Source organism: Mytilus galloprovincialis, chromosome 14 (genome assembly GCF_965363235.1).
Source record: "Mytilus galloprovincialis chromosome 14, xbMytGall1.hap1.1, whole genome shotgun sequence".
Classification (NCBI taxonomy): domain Eukaryota; kingdom Metazoa; phylum Mollusca; class Bivalvia; order Mytilida; family Mytilidae; genus Mytilus; species Mytilus galloprovincialis.
The window spans coordinates 37,761,235-37,781,690 of record NC_134851.1 but is presented as its reverse complement, the minus strand read 5'-3'; the positions used below and the strand labels follow the sequence as shown (position 1 = coordinate 37,781,690).

Sequence of the window (20,456 nt, the reverse complement as noted above, 5' to 3'; positions counted from 1 at the left end):
CCACAAAAGACCAAAATGACACAAACATTAACAACTATAGGTGACCGTACGGCCTTCAACAATGAGCAAAGCCCATACCGCATAGTCAGCTATAAAAAGCCCCGATAAGACAATGTAAAACAATTTAAACGAAAAACTAACGGCCCTATTTATGTAAAAGAATGAACGAAAAACAAATATGTAACACATAAACAAACGACAACCACTGAATTACAGGCTCCTGACTTGGGACAGGCACATACATAAATAATGTGGCGGGGATAAACATGTTAGTGGGATCCCAACCCTCCCCTAACCTGGGACAGTGGTATAACAGTACAACATAAGAACGAACTATAAACATAATGAACGTTTCCGCAACTTCTTTTTCTTTTAAAATATTCATGAGGAAAAGTGATATCGAGTGAGTCGGTGACTGTTTAGGTGTCAGACCACCAATTACTCCGTCCAATTTAGAACGTAAAAGTAGACCTACTCTGACACAAAATAGTGCTTTTGATGTCCGTGTTTCCTTAAACTAACAAACAAATTTGCAGAAATGAAACTTTTGGTGAAAGATAAATATATCTAGATCATTTTGAGCCAAAATTTACTTGTCTATGAGTTTGCATTAAAAATTGAGGATTAATGCGCTCCATAGTATGCTAATTTTAGATTTCCAGAAAACCAGGTTTTTGTTTTGGAGTACTTCTATTTAAAGGTCAGTTATTTTGTTAGAAGGCTTTAAAGGTATGCTGAAAATTGGCATGTAGAAAGCTGAAACATGTACAATTCAGGATATACCTGGTTTCTATGAAGTTAAACTTAAGGTAAAAATTTTAGAAAGCTGTGAAAATTGCAAAATTTGGTTGAACAGATAGGGATTTATAATTGGTGGTCTGACACCTTTATGACATAGAAATATACAAATATACTGTTCAAATAGAACGAGAGCAGTATAAAAGCCTATAACAACTAGTAAGAAATCCAAGACGATGTGTGACATTCTTGTTCTGCTTGTGTCTTTCGCAAATTGTCTAATTGTAAAAACTTACTACATTATGTGTTTTGTGGCAAACTTGACACTTATTTTTCATTTAAAGATTGTTTTCAAGGGGGAAAATATTTAGATATCATTGATTTTAAGAAAGGTAGTTCATATGTTAATTAAGAATCGGTGCTCACCCATTATACATTAAGAATTGAAAATGCCAGACATTCAAACAATCGTATTGTAAAGCTGATAAAGTTGAGAATGAGCATCATTTTTCAATCGAATGCTCACATTTTCAAAATTTGAGGGAGGAACTCTTTCGGCATATTCAGTCTTGCACATGTCAGAACTTTGAAGATAAATATGATAAATCTTCGATGTAAACACACAAGAAAACTTTACTATTATAGGGGAAACAAATGATGATTATATTGTTAGTTCTGTTGATTTTGTAGTACATGGTTTGGTACTGCCCGTTATTTGATATCAATGTGCTAGTTGGTTTTTTTTCTATTTTGTTTTGGCTTCTATTGTGACTGAGGCTTACGGTGTTATAAAGATAGTTATATCATATTATTACTATGATATTAGTATTGTAAAGTCTTAAAGTTGACCTAATCATTATACCGCCGCTTCGCAAAAGTGGGAATAAACTGTTTTACCTCTGTCTGTCCGTCCATTCAACCGTCCACTCGTAAGTCAGACCGTCTGTCATTTCGTCCTTCCGTCCCATGTATATTTTCGTTGCATCCTTTTCATGAACGACATTACAAGGATTTCTTTAAGGTTTATTGAAGCCGGCTATATCGTGTGATACGTTTTCAGATTCATTACTCAACAAATTCCTGTTTACCGAACACTTTTCACATGACAGCAAAGCTGAAAATTTTCGTCACATTTTTCGCAGGAACTACAATACAATGATTTTTCAAGGTTTATATAAGTCAGCTAAACGGTGTGATCTCGAGGCTTTCTCAGATTCACAGCTCAACAACGAAGTATTTGTGCGGGAGCATCATCAGTAGCACGCACCATCACTGGTTGTTCTTGATATGTATGCTGTTTTTATACCCTTTAATTTGGAAAGTGAAATAATATTTTCTGTTCTATTCTATATACAGATTTCGAATTGAGTGTAAAGAAAGTATTCGAACTACCTCAGCCTTATGTAATATATACAGAGTTATTTCTTAAAATATATTATTACATATCTAAACGTAATAATACACACAGACAAGTTTTATTTTACCCTGATACAATAATACTTGGTTTGATAAGTGTCGGACTTATGGGTTGTCGGAGTATTGGGCTGTCGGAGCAATGGGTTGTCGGACTATTGGGTTGTCGGACTAATGGGTTGTCGGACCAATGGGCTGTCGGACTAATGGGCTGTCGGAAAAATGGCGTGTAACCCATAACGTCATAATGATGATCACGTCACGTCCTAAGGAAGTTTTGCGCTATTCAATTAGTCAAGCACTTTGCAGTGTTTTGAAGAAAACTTTCTGTTTTTGCAAAACAGCACTATAATACTTTACAAAATTTCAAGTCAGATTAACTTATTTTCGGTTGGTCATCTTACATCAAATCAAATATTTCATTGGATAAAACACATATTAAAAAAAAAGATGGCATTGCGTATTCCAAGTGTACTGCAACAAACATGACATATACAACATGACAAATAATATAAATAAAACATAATGCAAAATAAGAGAAAATGTATTATAAAATTATGCTGTATCTATAACTATAAGTCTATTTTGTGTAAAGTTCTTCATTTATTTATGGTAGACTAACTGACACTAAGCATTGTTTTAAACTTTAAATTGTGGTTTTCTCATTAATTTAATGACCGTACGGTTGCCTGTAATTACGATGTACTTATATCCACTTCATTTGAACTTTGGTGGATAGTTGTCATATTGCCAATCATACCACATCTGACATCTCCTTTTTTTATTTTCAAATGCTTGTCTCATATATTTACAAATTTGGTTGGCACCAGCAATTTTATTTTGAGTAATTTTAAAAATATGATACTGATTTGGTAACATTATATTTAACCAATTTTTGAAAACTTAAACATAAATTCTCCCGAAGGTTTTTATATTGGGGACATTATAAAAGGAAATACGCACAATATTCTGCGTTATCTCCGCAAAATTTACTGAAACTTTCAGTTGCTAGTGCTTTATGAGGGAGGCTAGGAGGGGTCCTGATCTCGAAATCCCGGGCTTAAAATCCTGAAGTCCCGAAATCCCGATCCCGGAGTCCTGAAAAAGGTCCTACCCCCACCCCCCTCCTTTATGTAAACTGTCTATCACCCCATTTCAATAGCAAGTGATTGTGCACTTATTTTTTATTCGTAAGAAGTAAGCTGTCATATTTTGGTATAACAAAGCATATGTAAGCTTTTTAGTCGAACGATTAGCAAGTTATACAAACCAATCTGAGTTGAATAGTGCTATGTTATTAGGTTAAATATGCTCAAGTTGATATAATGTTATAAAGGATGTATGTGCCCAAACATAAATATCGCCACACCTAAAAACAAAACCATGTTATTGGCTTAACTATGACGCAATTAATTTTCAGCCTTAATTTCTGAAGAAAGACACATTAAAGATTAATGGTGTTTACACATGCACACAATCTTTTTTTTAATAGAAATGTTTAAACTAAAGATGCCAAAAATATGTCAATGCTGTGAAATGTTTTTCTATGTATACTGTAAAATGGATCTGTTTCCGTAAATATTCTCCATCAGTGATACACTGTAATCGTCTTGTTCCCTTTTCTGTGTAGATGATGGTTGCACCGACTCTAGTGTCATCACTTGAAATATTTCTTGTGTTTACTACTGTTATTCTTTTCTAAGTTATACTGATGTCAGGGGCGGATGCAGGAATTTTCGAAAGGGGGGTGCTAACCCAGGGCAAAAAGGGGGGGGGGTGCAAAACATATGTCCCGATACAAATGCATTGATCGGCAAAAATAAAGGGGGGGTGCGCACCCCCGGAACCCCCCCTCTGGATCCGCCACTGGATGTTCAGTAGTTGTCGTTTGTTGGTGTTGTTCATAAGTGTTTCTCGTTTCTCGTTTTTTATATAGATTAGACCGTTGGTGTTTCCGTTTGTTTTGTTTTACACTAGAATTGTTTCAGGTCCTTTATAGCTTGCTGTTCGGAGTCAGCTGAGGCTTTGTGTTGAAGCATGTACTTTGACCTATCATGGTTTCCTTTTATAAATTGTGACTCGGATGGAGAGTTGTCTCATTGGCACTCATACCACATCTTCTTATATCTATTCATATCATATTTAATTTTTCATATTCATTAATATATCACATTGATGCTTGAAGATTGACAAATCCAAATCAAACACATTTTTACTTACTAATTACCACCATAAAATCCCTTCTTAACTGTAATATCATTGCATACCTGTTTCTTATTTTTTAGGTTCGGTTCTAATATTTTCGTTAATAACTGCTTAATTTTAATTTCTTTGCTTAATATTGTTCAATGGTATATTTATACTATTTGTAAACATCAATGTGTATAGATTTATAGGATAAATAATTAGAGGGCCCTTCCGAATTTATATGCGTACTTCATTCAATCTAATATTTACACATATTTAGAAAAGATATTTTATTACATCTTTCGATTTTTATCACCCCCCCCCCCCCCACCCCTTCCCCCAACTTATATAGCACGTGAAGTATACTAGAAAAAACATAGAATTTTGTTTAAAGCACCGTATTCAGTATCAGCATGATATATCATTATATGAGTTTTAAAAATGTTTACTGGTCTCAAATTTAAACATAGTATGGTGTTACTTCATTGAATAAATGTAAAGGAATTTCAATATTTGCCGTTAAAATGTGAAACTCTGATCTTCTATTGGTATAAATACAGTTTCAATGTGGTGTATTAGTCATCACAATCCACGCGTTATAAAATTATATATATAATAAGAACACTTGACTGAAAGGTTGAAAGGCAGGATATAAAAAAACTATAACACAAAATTTATTAAGTAAGACATAAGTTTTCAGCAGCAAATATTTCAAAAGGTAACAACATTTGTCAAACAAAAAATGACCGGAAAATAAAGATAGCACACTCTTTTGTTTACGTCCCAAGTCATGAGTCTGTAATTCAGTGGTTGTCGTTGGATCATATCTGTCACATATGTTTTTCATAAACTACATATGTACATTGTTATAAATTATGCCGTTAGTTTTCATTTTAATTTTACATTTTGTTCATGTCGGGGCCTTCTTTAGCTGACTTTACGGTAAAGGCTTTTCTCAGTTTTTGGCTGATTCCTGCTCCTAACGGGTTTTATTTAACTCCATAGTATCTATCCATTTTTGCACATAAACTAAAGTTTATAATAGCTAATAATGCATAAAAACATTTAAATGCAGAATGCTATTTTATGCCGCCAATTTTACACTTCGGGTCAGTAAATTAATTGTGGACTTATTTTATACCAACGTAGACTTTTTCGTTGTTTAATTAATTTGTTTTTAAAGAGGTAAGAAAACCAAGGCAAGCATCAAGTTCAAGACTTAGTATGTATGTGTCCCTCCAAATCTAAAAGAGTTAAGGACATTTGTTTTAAATATTTATTTATTGTTGGGCACAAGAACTACTGAAAACCAATTAGCAAATAGTTTTGTTTGTATTGCTTAATGGTCATTTGTTGATGTTGTTTTTTTCCCCCTTCTGTTTTATACTATGATTCTTTTTTTATCTTATCAATAAAAGCATACAAATTGTTCATTCTAAAATTTGATAGCGCTATCATGCCGTCAAATCAATTACGACGTCGAATGACGTCAAATAATATATGACGTAATGAGGTAAAAAAGAAAACAACAACAAAACTAATAACCACATGATGAATAACATATATAAAATGTATTCAATAATTGAAGGATATGTTTTTTCCCGAAATATTACGAAAGGGAAAAAATAATCATTTTTTTTACACAAAGGACATATATGTCCTTCCCGCAGTAAGCCAGGGGAGGACACATATGTCCTTCCCGCAGTAAGAGGGTTAAATATGTAATTATAAACGTAAACAATGTTTAAAAGACCGCATGTATCGATAAATAGAAAAATTAAGTTATAAAGCTTTTTCCCTTTACCCCCCCCCCCCCTTTTTTTGCATACATTCTTAAGATAGACATGCGTTGATAGAATGCTTATGCCATGAGTCACCGTGTTTTTCTCAGCAATGAACACTGTCTTCCCCTATCTAAAGCAATACTTTCACTTAACGTCACTTTTCTACCTACCAATGAATTCTGCAGGATGTACGGAAGGGGGGTTGTTAATTGTGCGTTATACATAAAAGTTGTACTGCTTCTGGAATAAATAGCTACCTCCCAAAAATGTTCTTATCTTTTCGTCTCTATTCAAAAGGATATTTTGTTCCGTTTATTGGATATTTTCATTGGCGGATCCTGGGGGGGGGGGGGGAGGTTTCCGGGGGTTGGAACCCCCCTTTTTTGGACGATCAATGCATTTGAATGAGAGCATATAGTTGAACCCCCCCTTTTACTCTGGGTTGGGACCCCCCCCCCCCTTTAAAAATGTCTGGATCCGCCCCTGATTTTATTGTACATCATGTACATAAAGTAAAACTTATTTTTGCCAGCAATGTATTCTAACATAATATTCTGAGCACATATTTGGATATTTGCTAATAAACATAATTTATTCAGTTGCTTTTGATTGGCTAGTGCCTTTGCTGAAATACCTAAAATAACAACCCACGCCTTATAAATATATTTTAAACCACTGCATGCTCTGTGTTTTTTTGCACTGAATAGACATGATCGAATAACGAGACTCTCGCACGCCTAAATTGTAAAAGACCTTTTTCCGAATGTTTGCCCCCTCCCCCTCTCCCCATGAACTCTAACAAACTCGGTCCTTCCTCCATTACCACATATCATTTTGTTTTTGATACAAAACATAAAGTAGACGTCAAAAGAAGTAAATACACACAATTCAAAAAATCATCAAAAAGGGAAAGAATTACCCGCTTTTTGTAATTTCAAAAAAAATTACAGATATATTGAAATAATTTATTTATGGTTATATGAGCTACTATACGATATATAGCACCTGCGACTTAACTTGAACATAGTGTTCATTGTCAAATTTATGGGCAGTTGGTCAAGTGAAAACAATTGCATACTACAATGAATACCTTTATCCTCATTTATATTTTTATGAAACAGAAAAGTTCCCCATTTAAATGGTTAAAACCATAGTTTATAAAAAAAAATACACTTACTGCTGGTATTTATTACATTTCATTTAATTATCTACTAATTATTACAGTTTTACAAAACAATTTTCTCGACCCCCCCCCTTTTCCAAACCACTTCCAGAGAAAAAGAGTCATATTGAATATGTATACATGACGATCGTTTTATAATAAATTCCTATAAAAAATCAGCTCAAAGATTGTTTTTATATTTCAGAACCATATACTACAGAAGCAGGAGGAATTAGCCCATAAAGCAGTAGAATATACCACTACCTGTGGTAGCTATACCGCCTGGGACACTGATGTCGACCTTTCACCACCAGACCCGTCTGTCTCACTGAACAAAGATGACGTCAACATTCAAGATTACTACAATGCTTTACAGTACAGCTTGTTTCAAAACAACCTCCCCGAGACTTTCGACAGAACGAAACAGCCGAGGACACGAAAGCATGATACGGAAGTCGCAATAGTTGTTTTAGCATCACCAAGGGAATGCCTGGCGATACTGCTAGAAGGTGGGCGCCAATGTCCGGGCGATATGCTACTCGTGTTGTCGCCAACATGGGTTGTGAAGGAGAAATCTAATAAAGTTGAAGGTCTGCATTCGCTGTTGGTCAAGAAAGCAATCGTATTTGATCGGTCCGGAACAACCTATGTCGATGTCTTTCCGACCCCTAGACGGTGTTCCTATTTTGTAAATTTTTTCACAAAGGCGGTCACCAATGGCCAAAGAAATGATGGTGTGGAACTTGAGCAGGACTTGGACTGTCCAATGTCAAGTTCTGTTGAGCTGTGCAAGTATGTAGACGATAAACTACTGTCACGTATATGGATGGCGGAAGCGGGAGTAAATTACCCAGAAACCCTAGCTATTGCATACAAACCATCGTATGAATACAATATTCCAGAAGACGCAAACATGAAAGTTTTGATCGTCGAAAATAAAGACGGCATAGATAATTACGTAGAAGAAAACATACGTCAGTTCCTGAATATGGAGAGAGTCAGATCATTTGAAAAGGTATGTTAAAATTGTTTTTTCTGAAAGGTTACGTTGTAGTATATTACATAATTTTTTTTTAAAGTAAGAACAAAATTTAAAACTCAAGGGCAATACATGTACAATATTTTTTTCAAGGAAGGATTAGAATTTGACGAAAAGACAGATTAGATAGAAAAAGACAAAATTATTAGTAACAAGTTAAAACAAAAAAATTACCACACAAACCCAACCAAAAATGGTACGTTCTTTTGATGAAAAATTTTGCCTCTTTTAAAGGTTTTTTCTGTTATAAAAAAAAACGGGACTGATAAACGTTTAAAAAGAAGGAATAAATACTTGCATATCACAATCTTTTTATACAACACCACAAGTCCAAAAACGTATTTGTATCTATTGTATTTATTTTGTATATTTATCTATAAATAGATCGTGGTGAAACCCTCTGGTACCATGTGGCACGGTAGTAGATGTGTGACGTTCCATAAAGTGAAAAATGTGGAAGAAATTTGTAAAGCTGTACTTGACTTGCTGGCTATATTGGAATTGGAGAACACAGTCCTGGTTGAAACGTTTTATGAACCTGTAGAAGCTGCAAATCCAGAATTAGGTAATATTATATTCGTGTTTAACAATGTAACTCTTGCAGTGGCGTGTCCAGGGGAGGGTTGCGGGTTTGACCCCATCTTTTTTTTAACGATCAATGCATTTGAATGGGGACACATCGTTGGAAGCCCCTTTCTCCTGTCCAGGTTAGGAACCCCCTTTAGAAATATCTGGATCCGCCCCTGCTCTTGGATATATGTATTATACCGTTTGAATTGATTTACATTTGGGCCCTATTAAGATGACTATGCGGTATGGGTTTTACTCCTTGATAAAGGTGACCGATAGTTGTTAGTTTCTAGGTCATTTGGTCTTTTAAAGACAGTTGTCTATTTGGCAATCATACCACATCTTATTTTTTATGCCCCACCTACGATAGTAGAGGGGCATTATGTTTTCTGGTCATGTTCCTTATGATATGATCTTTCTAATTTTAATGCCAAATTAGAGTTTTTACCCCAATGTCACGGTCCACTGAACAAAGAAATTGATAGTGCAAGTGGGGCATTCATGTACTGGGGACACATTCTTGTTATAATATAACTTGTTTATCTTGAATTGATTACATCAGAGAAGACAGCAAATGATGTTTAAAGGCAGTCTTGTATGATGGGGTGAGGTATAGGGGACATGTTTTTCTTTTAAATAAAAAACAAGATATTTTTAGTTACCTTTTCTAAAAAAATTAAATGAAGCAATCATCGATAATTAACCCCGGACATCCAATTATATATTAATTGTGGAAACAATTATTTATTTTTCAGCTGATTACTCGTTCAGATGGAGGACCACTGTATGTAGAAGAGTAGACGATACACCAATCACAACACAGATGGCTTGTGGGATAGGTCTGAAACATCAACCAATCAATGGCAACAACACTATTCCCCAAACTTTTGAAACAACAATGAAAATGTGGAATATGGAAGAAGATGAAATGAATCGTTTATTAGATAAAGTTTCCACAGGTTCAGAAAAGGTCATGGAGCGTATTATTGAATATGAGCGTGGTCTGTCTACAGATATCAAAGGAGGCGTTGGAGCACGAACTGAACTTATAGGTATGTCTTTTTTCTTTCTGTATTTTTTAACCGGATGAAATTATTTGGGGTGTACGACGGGCGGCGGGCGGGCGCACGGATGTCAAAAAGTGTCTGTTCATTTAAAACATGAAAACGCGTTGATGAAATCTTTTCAAATTTAAATAAATTTGTAGTTTCATGTGACTAAATGAAGGTCAAGTTCAATTTTCACCATTTTAGTTGTTTTCGTTGTTGAGTTTGGATCTTTTCAGAAGCAAAGGAATAGAATATGATTTATTCCGTTTGAGTTACATTTTTGTATTTCCCTTTGAACAAAAAAATAATAAGTTCATGGATAAAATTAAACTGTGCTTCATTTCACAATATATTGAATATTATATTCAGGGTTTATTCAAATGCTGAATCTTTTCTATCTGATCTGACCTAAAAGGGCATGTGAGCTGTTTACAAATGTAGCATTTCTTGGTTTGCATCGTTTTAAAATATTTCAGCCAATGAGAACAAAACTTGAAAAAATATCATTAGTGCATCAAGTTCCAAAAATGTTTCCAAGCATCCTGTCTACCAACTAACATGGTAGACATGTTTAATAATAGAGACGACAATAAACTAATCATACTTGCATTAAAAATTAATAATTGATTTTTCTTAATTATTCCTTATAGGTATTGACTACGTTCTGGGAATGGTAGATGGACAGTTAGAAGCAGTAGGAATAGAAGTGAACAGTCATGACTGTACCTTTAATTGTCAGTTGTTTGAGTTCTTAAATCCCCATAGACAGGGAGAAGCAGTGAAACCACTAGTTGAGACCATGATAAGACGTTCACAGCTGTTTGCCATGCAAGACAAAACTGTCGTTGTAGTCGGAGCTGGAGGTTTCAGCAAGAAGTTTATATGGGAAAGCTATAAATCATTTGGTATTAATGTAAGTCGATTTATGACGTCATGAAACATTTCTATTTGTTTGAGATATATGAGATATAATTCTTTGTCTCAAAAGATATTCTTACAATCACTTAAATATATACGGTCTATAGTTGTGTATTAACCACACCCCTAATGTACAAACTACATAATTTAAGATTTAAAAGGCGGACTATACACGACCAAATACGGTATATTCATTGGCGCATCCAAAGGGGGGGGGGGGGCGGATCAATGCATTTGAATGGGAGCATAAAGTTGGAACCCCCCCCCCCCCCTTTTTAAAATTGCTATATATGTACTAGTAAATATACACATGATTGCCAATGAGACAACTTTCATCATCATGATCATCTGATCAGAAAGCAGTGGGTTGATATTTTTATGGGATTCGTAACTCATATTGGCGCATGAACAAAAAAAAACCACACATGACCATAGACTTTCTATAATTAGGTAACAAACGAGTCGGTACAAGAAATTCCTGGCATTTTAAGTTTCAAATTCCAAGTGTTTCAATTTTAACTTGTACTATTTAATTTTATGCTTTTCGACTAGTGCCAATGAACTGTTGTGTAGAAAAATATATTATAATTTATGCTTTTCTGTACCTTTTAGGTTGTTCTTGTTGAACCGAATCAGTCATGCTTTGGTGCATCGAGGTGCACAAAATTCATTCAGTACGATTTTCTCGACCATAAACAAGACGAAGAACATGCTACAGCCATTATTAAAATTCTTAAAGACAAAGGAATAGATGTCGATGGGTGCGTTACCTTTTGGGAGGATTGTGGTCCCTTAGCCGCAACAATATGTGACATGCTTAAATTGAATGGTCCAGGAAAACAACCAGCCCAAATTGCTAAAAGGAAAAGTTGGACACAAAACGTGTTACGGTCAAGAACCGGCGATATACCTCATTTCCCGAGATCTCATCTGTATTCCAGTATCTGCTGTTCTATCAAAAGTGAAGAAGACGTCGACAAGGCTTTGGAAAAGATTAGACTACCTGCTGTATTAAAATTGGAATATGGATCAAGTGGCGTTGGGGTCAAACCTGTCGCAGACCGTGTTGAGTGTATTAATATATGGCAACAATTATCATCAATTCTCCAGAACGACGAAGATCACCCTGGTGTTGGGCTCGGTCACGGTAACGACATTATGCTGATGGAGAGAATTGATGGTACAGAACACGACATAGATATCATTATATTCCAGAGGCAGCTTATTGGTGCATTTATCTCGGATAATGGACCATGTAGGAAAGGGTCTTACACAGAAACAGCAGCCTTGCTGCCAACATGCCTACCATTAGATAGGAGAGGGCAGCTTATAACATCTGCATATCAGTGTTGTACGGAAATCGGACTCGTAACTGGAGTGTTCAACGTTGAAATGAAAATGACAAAAACAGGACCAAAGTTAATTGAGATCAATGCTAGAATGGGAGGTTTCTATCTCCGGGACTGGATCAAGACTTGCTACGGGCATGATCTTTTACTCTACGCTTTCATGGTTTCTTTGGGTATCAGACCAGTAATCTCAAATGTGCAACCTAAATGCACTCTGATGGGAATGATGTGTCTGTCGTCCGTACACAAACAACAATTAAAAAATCCAAACAGCTTGAAATTCTTAAATGCGTTGGTTTCTGAAAATGTTGTCAGATATAACCAGCTGGAGCCGTCATTAGACGAATGTGGTAGTGAAAATGATGAGGAACCATTTGCAAACATTGCTGTCATGGACAAGAACTTGGAAACAGCCAAAGCTAAACTGATCAATATCGGCAATGCTCTTGGTTTGAATACAAATAACTATGACTACAACTATCTGTTGAGTCATTTCAAATAATGACGGTTAGTGATAGGTGTGCTCAGCGATTATCGCTACAATCATTCATAAAAACCATTTATCATTGCTTAGCGATTACCGCTTGTATCATTCATATAAATCATTCACCAATTGTACATTTCAAGAATAGCGGACTTGTAGAGCTAGGAACTTTGTATATATTAACAAACTTAGTCATTGCATTGGAAATCAATTTTGTATTTTGTTAATTTGTTAAGTTTAAAACAAAAACAAAAAAATAAAAAAATAAAAATTGTGATGTTTAGTTTGAAAAAAAGACATTAAAACAAAATCATTTAGTTCTGTTTAGCTAACAAAAAATAAAACTTTCATAGTATTGTTTGTTTTTAAAGAGTTGAAAAAATATTTGAAAATGCTTTTTTTTTCACTGAAGTTTAAACATGTTAATTTTCTTTTGTTAGTTAAACATCAGTAAATTGTAATAGGGCAAAGTAAATAATAAAATAATGAAAGGAGACTTGGAAGGCAATATTTTATATAGTCTTCAACAATAATCTTTTGTCTGTTGATTTTTCCCCATATCAAGATTTAAGGGGACAGCCATTTGATTTCTTTTTTTTTTAATTTTTAATTTTTATTATTTATAACTTCCAATTTACAACATAATATACACAAATATAATAGCAATATATAATATATAAATCTATAGATATTATCTAATCAAAACAACTGTCTATTAGGAAGCCATTTTTTTTAAATTTTTTTTTTAAATACAAATATGAGAGAGAGAGAGAGAGAGAGTGAGTGAGTGAGTGAGTGAGAGAGAGAGAGAGAGAGAGAGAGAGAGTGAGTGAGTGAGTGAGTGAGTGAGTGAGTGAGTGAGTGAGTGAGTGAGTGTGAGTGTGAGTGTGAGTGTGAGTGTGAGAGTGAGTGAGTGAGTGAGTGAGTGAGTGAGTGAGTGAGTGAGTGAGTGAGTGAGTGAGTGAGTGAGTGAGTGAGTGAGTGAGTGAGTGAGTGAGTGAGTGAGTGAGTGAGTGAGTGAGTGAGTGAGTGAGTGAGTGAGTGAGTGAGTGAGTGAGTGAGTGAGTGAGTGAGTGAGTGAGTGAGTGAGTGAGTGAGTGAGTGAGTGAGTGAGTGAGTGAGTGAGTGAGTGAGTGAGTGAGTGAGTGAGTGAGTGAGTGAGTGAGTGAGTGAGTGAGTGAGTGAGTGAGTGAGTGAGTGAGTGAGTGAGTGAGTGAGTGAGTGAGTGAGTGAGTGAGTGAGTGAGTGAGTGAGTGAGTGAGTGAGTGAGTGAGTGAGTGAGTGAGTGAGTGAGTGAGTGAGTGAGTGAGTGAGTGAGTGAGTGAGTGAGTGAGTGAGTGAGTGAGTGAGTGAGTGAGTGAGTGAGTGAGTGAGTGAGTGAGTGAGTGAGTGAGTGAGTGAGTGAGTGAGTGAGTGAGTGAGTGAGTGAGTGAGTGAGTGAGTGAGTGAGTGAGTGAGTGAGTGAGTGAGTGAGTGAGTGAGTGAGTGAGTGAGTGAGTGAGTGAGTGAGTGAGTGAGTGAGTGAGTGAGTATTTTCATTTATAACATGTATAATATTGAATGTAAAGTATATACATTTTTGTATTTAACTAAGTATTATATCAAAAACATTCCATTCTCTGAGAAACTGATGTTCACATTTGTTTTTCATAGCAATATTTTTGTCCATTGCATACACATATTTACATATTTCATCTTTTCTTTTACTGAGTTTAATGTAAGAATTTTTTTAAAACATCTAGAATTATAAATATATTGCTTTATGGTAAGAAAAATAGTATTTTCTGCATTGCCTTTTGATATTTTTGCAGAGTTACCAAACAAAAAAACTTCTTGTGTAAAAAGTACACTAATTCCATTGGTCAGAAACCAATTTTCAATCTGTTCTAATAATAATTGTGTATGTTCACATTCCCAAAATAAATGTTCTAATGTTTCAATTTCTCTATTACAAAAAGTACAATTTGGATTATCATAAATCTTAATTTTATGAAGAAATTTGTTTGTAGCTAAGGTAGCAATACACAGTTAGGAGTTTAGTTTCGCATTATGGCCCCTGTGGATTTTTCAAATAGGAAAGTTATTGTGAAATAAAATTCATTTTTATACAGATGAGTGCTAATTTAGCCTTCAAAGGTGGTTTATAAGGGCATCAAGATTATTTTTTACATGTTTTATGGGCTGTTTTCTATTTGACAGTCCGTATTTTCATAGCTAGACCGGCCATCGGTCCAGAAATTAATGTACTGTTTACAAACACTCTTTTTCTACACGAAGTTTTTGAGGCAATTTTACAAAAAAATGAGATGAAAGACATATGATTTTCATTGGATTTGCTGAATGATATATGTACACAGTTTAAGAAAAGGTATTACTTCAAGAAATTGAAATTCTACTTTTAGTCAAATATTGGGGAAATATGTGACATCTTTCCCCCCTTTTTTGCAATATTTAATAACAAATAAATGCAGATTGTTGCCATGGATACACCAAAAAGAAATTATATTTTACCATTTTATATACTGGAAATAAAATCTATGAAAGATTCTGATTACATACATATGCCCATATATGACACAAACAGTAAGCTTGATATTGCAAGAAAGCAATGAAAAGGGAATGGTAAAATTTTTTTTCCTAACTGTTTATTGCTACCTTATGGCATACTTACCAAGCTCAGAATTGTATAATTTAAGACTTTTCATGCCACAAATCTATTAAAATTTAGATTAAAAATCAACTTCTGAGTAAATTAAGTGTTTAACAATGACAATATGTGTCAATTTTATTGTTTACAGTCCTTAGCAACCAAAATTAGACATTTTGACACTAGGCTTATATTTGTACTCTATCGGCTTAACGCTTGCTTCTGATGGATTGGGCTGCATGTAGTAGCCCAAGTATTGAACGCGTTGGTTTTTTTTCTTGCGAATATATCATATTATTGTTTTTATCAAGATTTCATGTTACATTTTGGCATATATTAGATGTATAGTTAAATCAGATGTAAGAAATTGATTCCCTATCACCAAGTTTTTAATCAAGTCTTTGGTATGCAATAAGCATAAAGATTAATATTTTTATGCTTAAAATTGCTCAATTTTGTACAATGGTGCATCATCAGAGATCTTATTATGATATTCAACATTAAAAAACTGACAAAAGAGGTACAATTTTTAAGATTTGGCTAAACATTGAGGTAGAGACAAGATTTTACACTTTGACTTGGCACCTTTCTTAAAATCAGTTTTTGTCGCGTTTCAGTGTCAACTGCTAACCTTCATAAAATATTCATTACTCAACCAATTTTCAAAAATAAAAGGCCAATTTACTCGTTTTAGCTAGCAAAACTCAGAAAATAAGTTAAAAGGGAGAATTTGAAAAAAATATTTACTATTAAGGCATACTTACCAAGCTCAGAATTGTATAATTTAAGACTTTTCATGCCACAAATCTATTAAAATTTAGATTAAAAATCAACTTCTGAGTAAATTAAGTGTTTAACAATGACAATATGTGTCAATTTTATTGTTTACAGTCCTTAGCAACCAAAATTAGACATTTTGACACTAGGCTTATATTTGTACTCTATCGGCTTAACGCTTGCTTCTGATGGATTGGGCTGCATGTAGTAGCCCAAGTATTGAACGCGTTGGTTTTTTTTCTTGCGAATATATCATATTATTGTTTTTATCAAGATTTCATGTTACATTTTGGCATATATTAGATGTATAGTTAAATCAGATGTAAGAAATTGATTCCCTATCACCAAGTTTTTAATCAAGTCTTTGGTATGCAATAAGCATAAAGATTAATATTTTTATGCTTAAAATTGCTCAATTTTGTACAATGGTGCATCATCAGAGATCTTATTATGATATTCAACATTAAAAAACTGACAAAAGAGGTACAATTTTTAAGATTTGGCTAAACATTGAGGTAGAGACAAGATTTTACACTTTGACTTGGCACCTTTCTTAAAATCAGTTTTTGTCGCGTTTCAGTGTCAACTGCTAACCTTCATGAAATATTCATTACTCAACCAATTTTCAAAAATAAAAGGCCAATTTACTCGTTTTAGCTAGCAGAACTCAGAAAATAAGTTAAAAGGGAGAATTTGAAAAAAATATTTACTATTAAGGCATACTTACCAAGCTCAGAATTGTATAATTTAAGACTTTTCATGCCACAAATCTATTAAAATTTAGATTAAAAATCAACTTCTGAGTAAATTAAGTGTTTAACAATGACAATATGTGTCAATTTTATTGTTTACAGTCCTTAGCAACCAAAATTAGACATTTTGACACTAGGCTTATATTTGTACTCTATCGGCTTAACGCTTGCTTCTGATGGATTGGGCTGCATGTAGTAGCCCAAGTATTGAACGCGTTGGTTTTTTTTCTTGCGAATATATCATATTATTGTTTTTATCAAGATTTCATGTTACATTTTGGCATATATTAGATGTATAGTTAAATCAGATGTAAGAAATTGATTCCCTATCACCAAGTTTTTAATCAAGTCTTTGGTATGCAATAAGCATAAAGATTAATATTTTTATGCTTAAAATTGCTCAATTTTGTACAATGGTGCATCATCAGAGATCTTATTATGATATTCAACATTAAAAAACTGACAAAAGAGGTACAATTTTTAAGATTTGGCTAAACATTGAGGTAGAGACAAGATTTTACACTTTGACTTGGCACCTTTCTTAAAATCAGTTTTTGTCGCGTTTCAGTGTCAACTGCTAACCTTCATAAAATATTCATTACTCAACCAATTTTCAAAAATAAAAGGCCAATTTACTCGTTTTAGCTAGCAGAACTCAGAAAATAAGTTAAAAGGGAGAATTTGAAAAAAATATTTACTATTAAGGTAGCAATACACAGTTAGGAGTTTAGTTTCGCATTATGGCCCCTGTGGATTTTTCAAATAGGAAAGTTATTGTGAAATAAAATTCATTTTTAGACAGATGAGTGCTAATTTAGCCTTCAAAGGTGGTTTATAAGGGCATCAAGATTATTTTTTACATGTTTTATGGGCTGTTTTCTATTTGACAGTCCGTATTTTCATAGCTAGACCGGCCATCGGTCCAGAAATTAATGTACTGTTTACAAACACTCTTTTTCTACACGAAGTTTTTGAGGCAATTTTACAAAAAAATGAGATGAAAGACATATGATTTTCATTGGATTTGCTGAATGATATATGTACACAGTTTCAGAAAAGGTATTACTTCAAGAAATTGAAATTCTACTTTTAGTCAAATATTGGGGAAATATGTGACATCTTTCCCCCCTTTTTTGCAATATTTAATAACAAATAAATGCAGATTGTTGCCATGGATACACCAAAAAGAAATTATATTTTACCATTTTATATACTGGAAATAAAATCTATGAAAGATTCTGATTACATACATATGACCATATATGACACAAACAGTAAGCTTGATATTGCAAGAAAGCAATGAAAAGGGAATGGTAAAATTCATAAGGGCAAATTTTATTATTTTTTCCTAACTGTTTATTGCTACCTAAGATTCGATGATTGAATGAATCTGATTTGATTTCTTGAAGGTGAGGGGCGCAGGAGGACTTGAAAAAGATATTAAGTTGTCCTGGTAGGAAGCCAGTGTTACTGTAGCAACCGAGTTGACATTAAATTATCAATGATCAATCCGAAAAGATTCCTACCCCCCCCCCCCCCCCCCCCAGAATATCAAATGGTCGTTCACCTTGATCATCTAGCTATATTTGTATGTGTAAAGAACGTTAAAGTATGATCGCCAATAAGACTACTGCATCGCACAGGTGCTTGAGGACAGGATCCTGTATGAGCCCTATATAGTCCCTCCCCCCTTTTTTTTTTTTTTTTTTTTAATCATTTATCTCAGATTTTTCGATATATATCACTTATTTGTACCATATATATACTAATATACCATATTTATACTCTAAATATGCATGTTTACTATCAACGTGAATCTCGACTATAGAGCGAATAGTCGAGATTCACGTTGATAGTAAACATGCATATTTAGAGTATAAATATGGTATATTAGTATATATATGGTACAAATAAGTGATATATATCGAAAAATCTGAGATAAATGATTAAAAAAAAAAAAAAAAGGGGGGGGGGGAGGGACTATATGGGGCTCATACAGGATCCTGTCCTCAAGCACCTGTGCTGCATCGGAGACAAATGACATAGAATTTAACAACAATAGGTCACTTTGCGGCCTTCAACAATGATCAAAACACAAACCGCACTGTAAGATAAAAAAAAAGACCCCTGACAAATGAAAAAACTAACGGCCTGCTTTAGATTGAAATAAAACAATGACCAAAATACAATCTTGATATACAGAAGCAAACGACAATCACTGAATTACGGTTTCCTGACTTGGGACAGACAAATACACTCTTCACCTACACAATTTGAGATCGAGGATATCTGAGAATACAACCCAAAACAAACTTAAAACATTGTGCACTTAACTCTAAATACTTTTCAACAGAAGTTGAAATCCATTAGTCTGGTCAGTCCTGATCGGCAACTGTTTACATGGACAACAAAAAAATTGCGTATTAATTACTGAACACCGCTGCTGAAAATTAATAAACTCCCCATAGATATCCGATGCCAGCAATTGATACAAAGACCAGAGACATACACTGTATATTTTTAGATCATGATACACCACACCGACTTACAAAATTTAAAAAGTTTTCAACAACTGCTTAAAACGGATTTAAGAAAAATGTACCACTAAAAGGCTAACAAAACGTTCCTCGTAGAATATTTACAGCCAAATATATTGCGCAAGTAATTAAAAAAATGCTTCATCTGAAAATGATCGGCTCAAATTAAAATGACATAAAAGAGACCATAACGAAGTTCCTGATTTTAACATGTACATACAGGAATAGTGTGGAGCAGGATACCATTTCAGGGCACCTGTGATTAGTTAGGCTCATGTCGCTCTGTCATTTGTTTTCTATGTTTTGTTTTGTATGCTGTTGTTTGTCTGATCTTTCTCTCTTATTTGTCATGGTGTTATCTTTCTCTCTTATTTGTCATGGTGTTATCTTTCTCTCTTATTTGTCATGGTGTTCTCTTTCTCTCTTATTTGTCATGGTGTTCTCTTTCTCTCTTATTTGTCATGGTGTTATCTTTCTCTCTTATTTGTCATGGTGTTATCTTTCTCTCTTATTTGTCATGGTGTTCTCTTTCTCTCTTATTTGTCATGGTGTTCTCTTTCTCTCTTATTTGTCATGGCGTTATCTTTCTCTCTTATTTGTCATGGTGTTATCTTTCTCTCTTATTTGTCATGGTGTTCTCTTTCTCTCTTATTTGTCATGGTGTTATCTTTCTCTCTTATTTGTCATGGTGTTATCTTTCTCTCTTATTTGTCATGGTGTTCTCTTTCTCTCTTATTTGTCATGGTGTTATCATCATGGTTTGTTTTCCAAGAACAGGCTAACTGAGGTCGATACAATGAAATCTAGAATAAACTTGGGTGCTGACATGGGAAGAAAAAAAGATGAGTGAAATAAAAGCTACAAGCCAAAAAAGCTAAAATGAGATGGGACACCAACAAATTAATACAAACACATTTACAACAAATGATCGCCACAAAAGTAACAACAGTTTGCCTCCAATAGATTGAGCTCGATTACTTGTTTGTCTTAAATATGCGAAAATCAGATGAGTGTTTTGTTTCAATGGGACAAAATTCATGGTCATCTGTT

The 20,456-nt window shown here is 34.2% G+C and overlaps 1 protein-coding gene across 2 annotated transcripts in view; it reads left to right on the top strand.

Moving 5' to 3' along the window:
- The window catches only part of LOC143059062 (carnosine synthase 1-like), a 29,950-nt gene extending 16,902 nt beyond the window's left edge, over positions 1 to 13,048 (top strand). For both annotated transcript variants that reach the window (XM_076232526.1, XM_076232527.1), the window contains exons 2-6: positions 7,490 to 8,299; positions 8,708 to 8,888; positions 9,649 to 9,945; positions 10,593 to 10,855; positions 11,473 to 13,048. In XM_076232526.1, the coding sequence (XP_076088641.1) occupies positions 7,490 to 8,299; positions 8,708 to 8,888; positions 9,649 to 9,945; positions 10,593 to 10,855; positions 11,473 to 12,711 (2,790 nt within the window). In that variant the 3' untranslated portion in view covers positions 12,712 to 13,048. The remainder of the gene's footprint in view (positions 1 to 7,489; positions 8,300 to 8,707; positions 8,889 to 9,648; positions 9,946 to 10,592; positions 10,856 to 11,472) is intronic.
- The last annotated feature ends 7,408 nt before the right edge of the window (positions 13,049 to 20,456 follow it).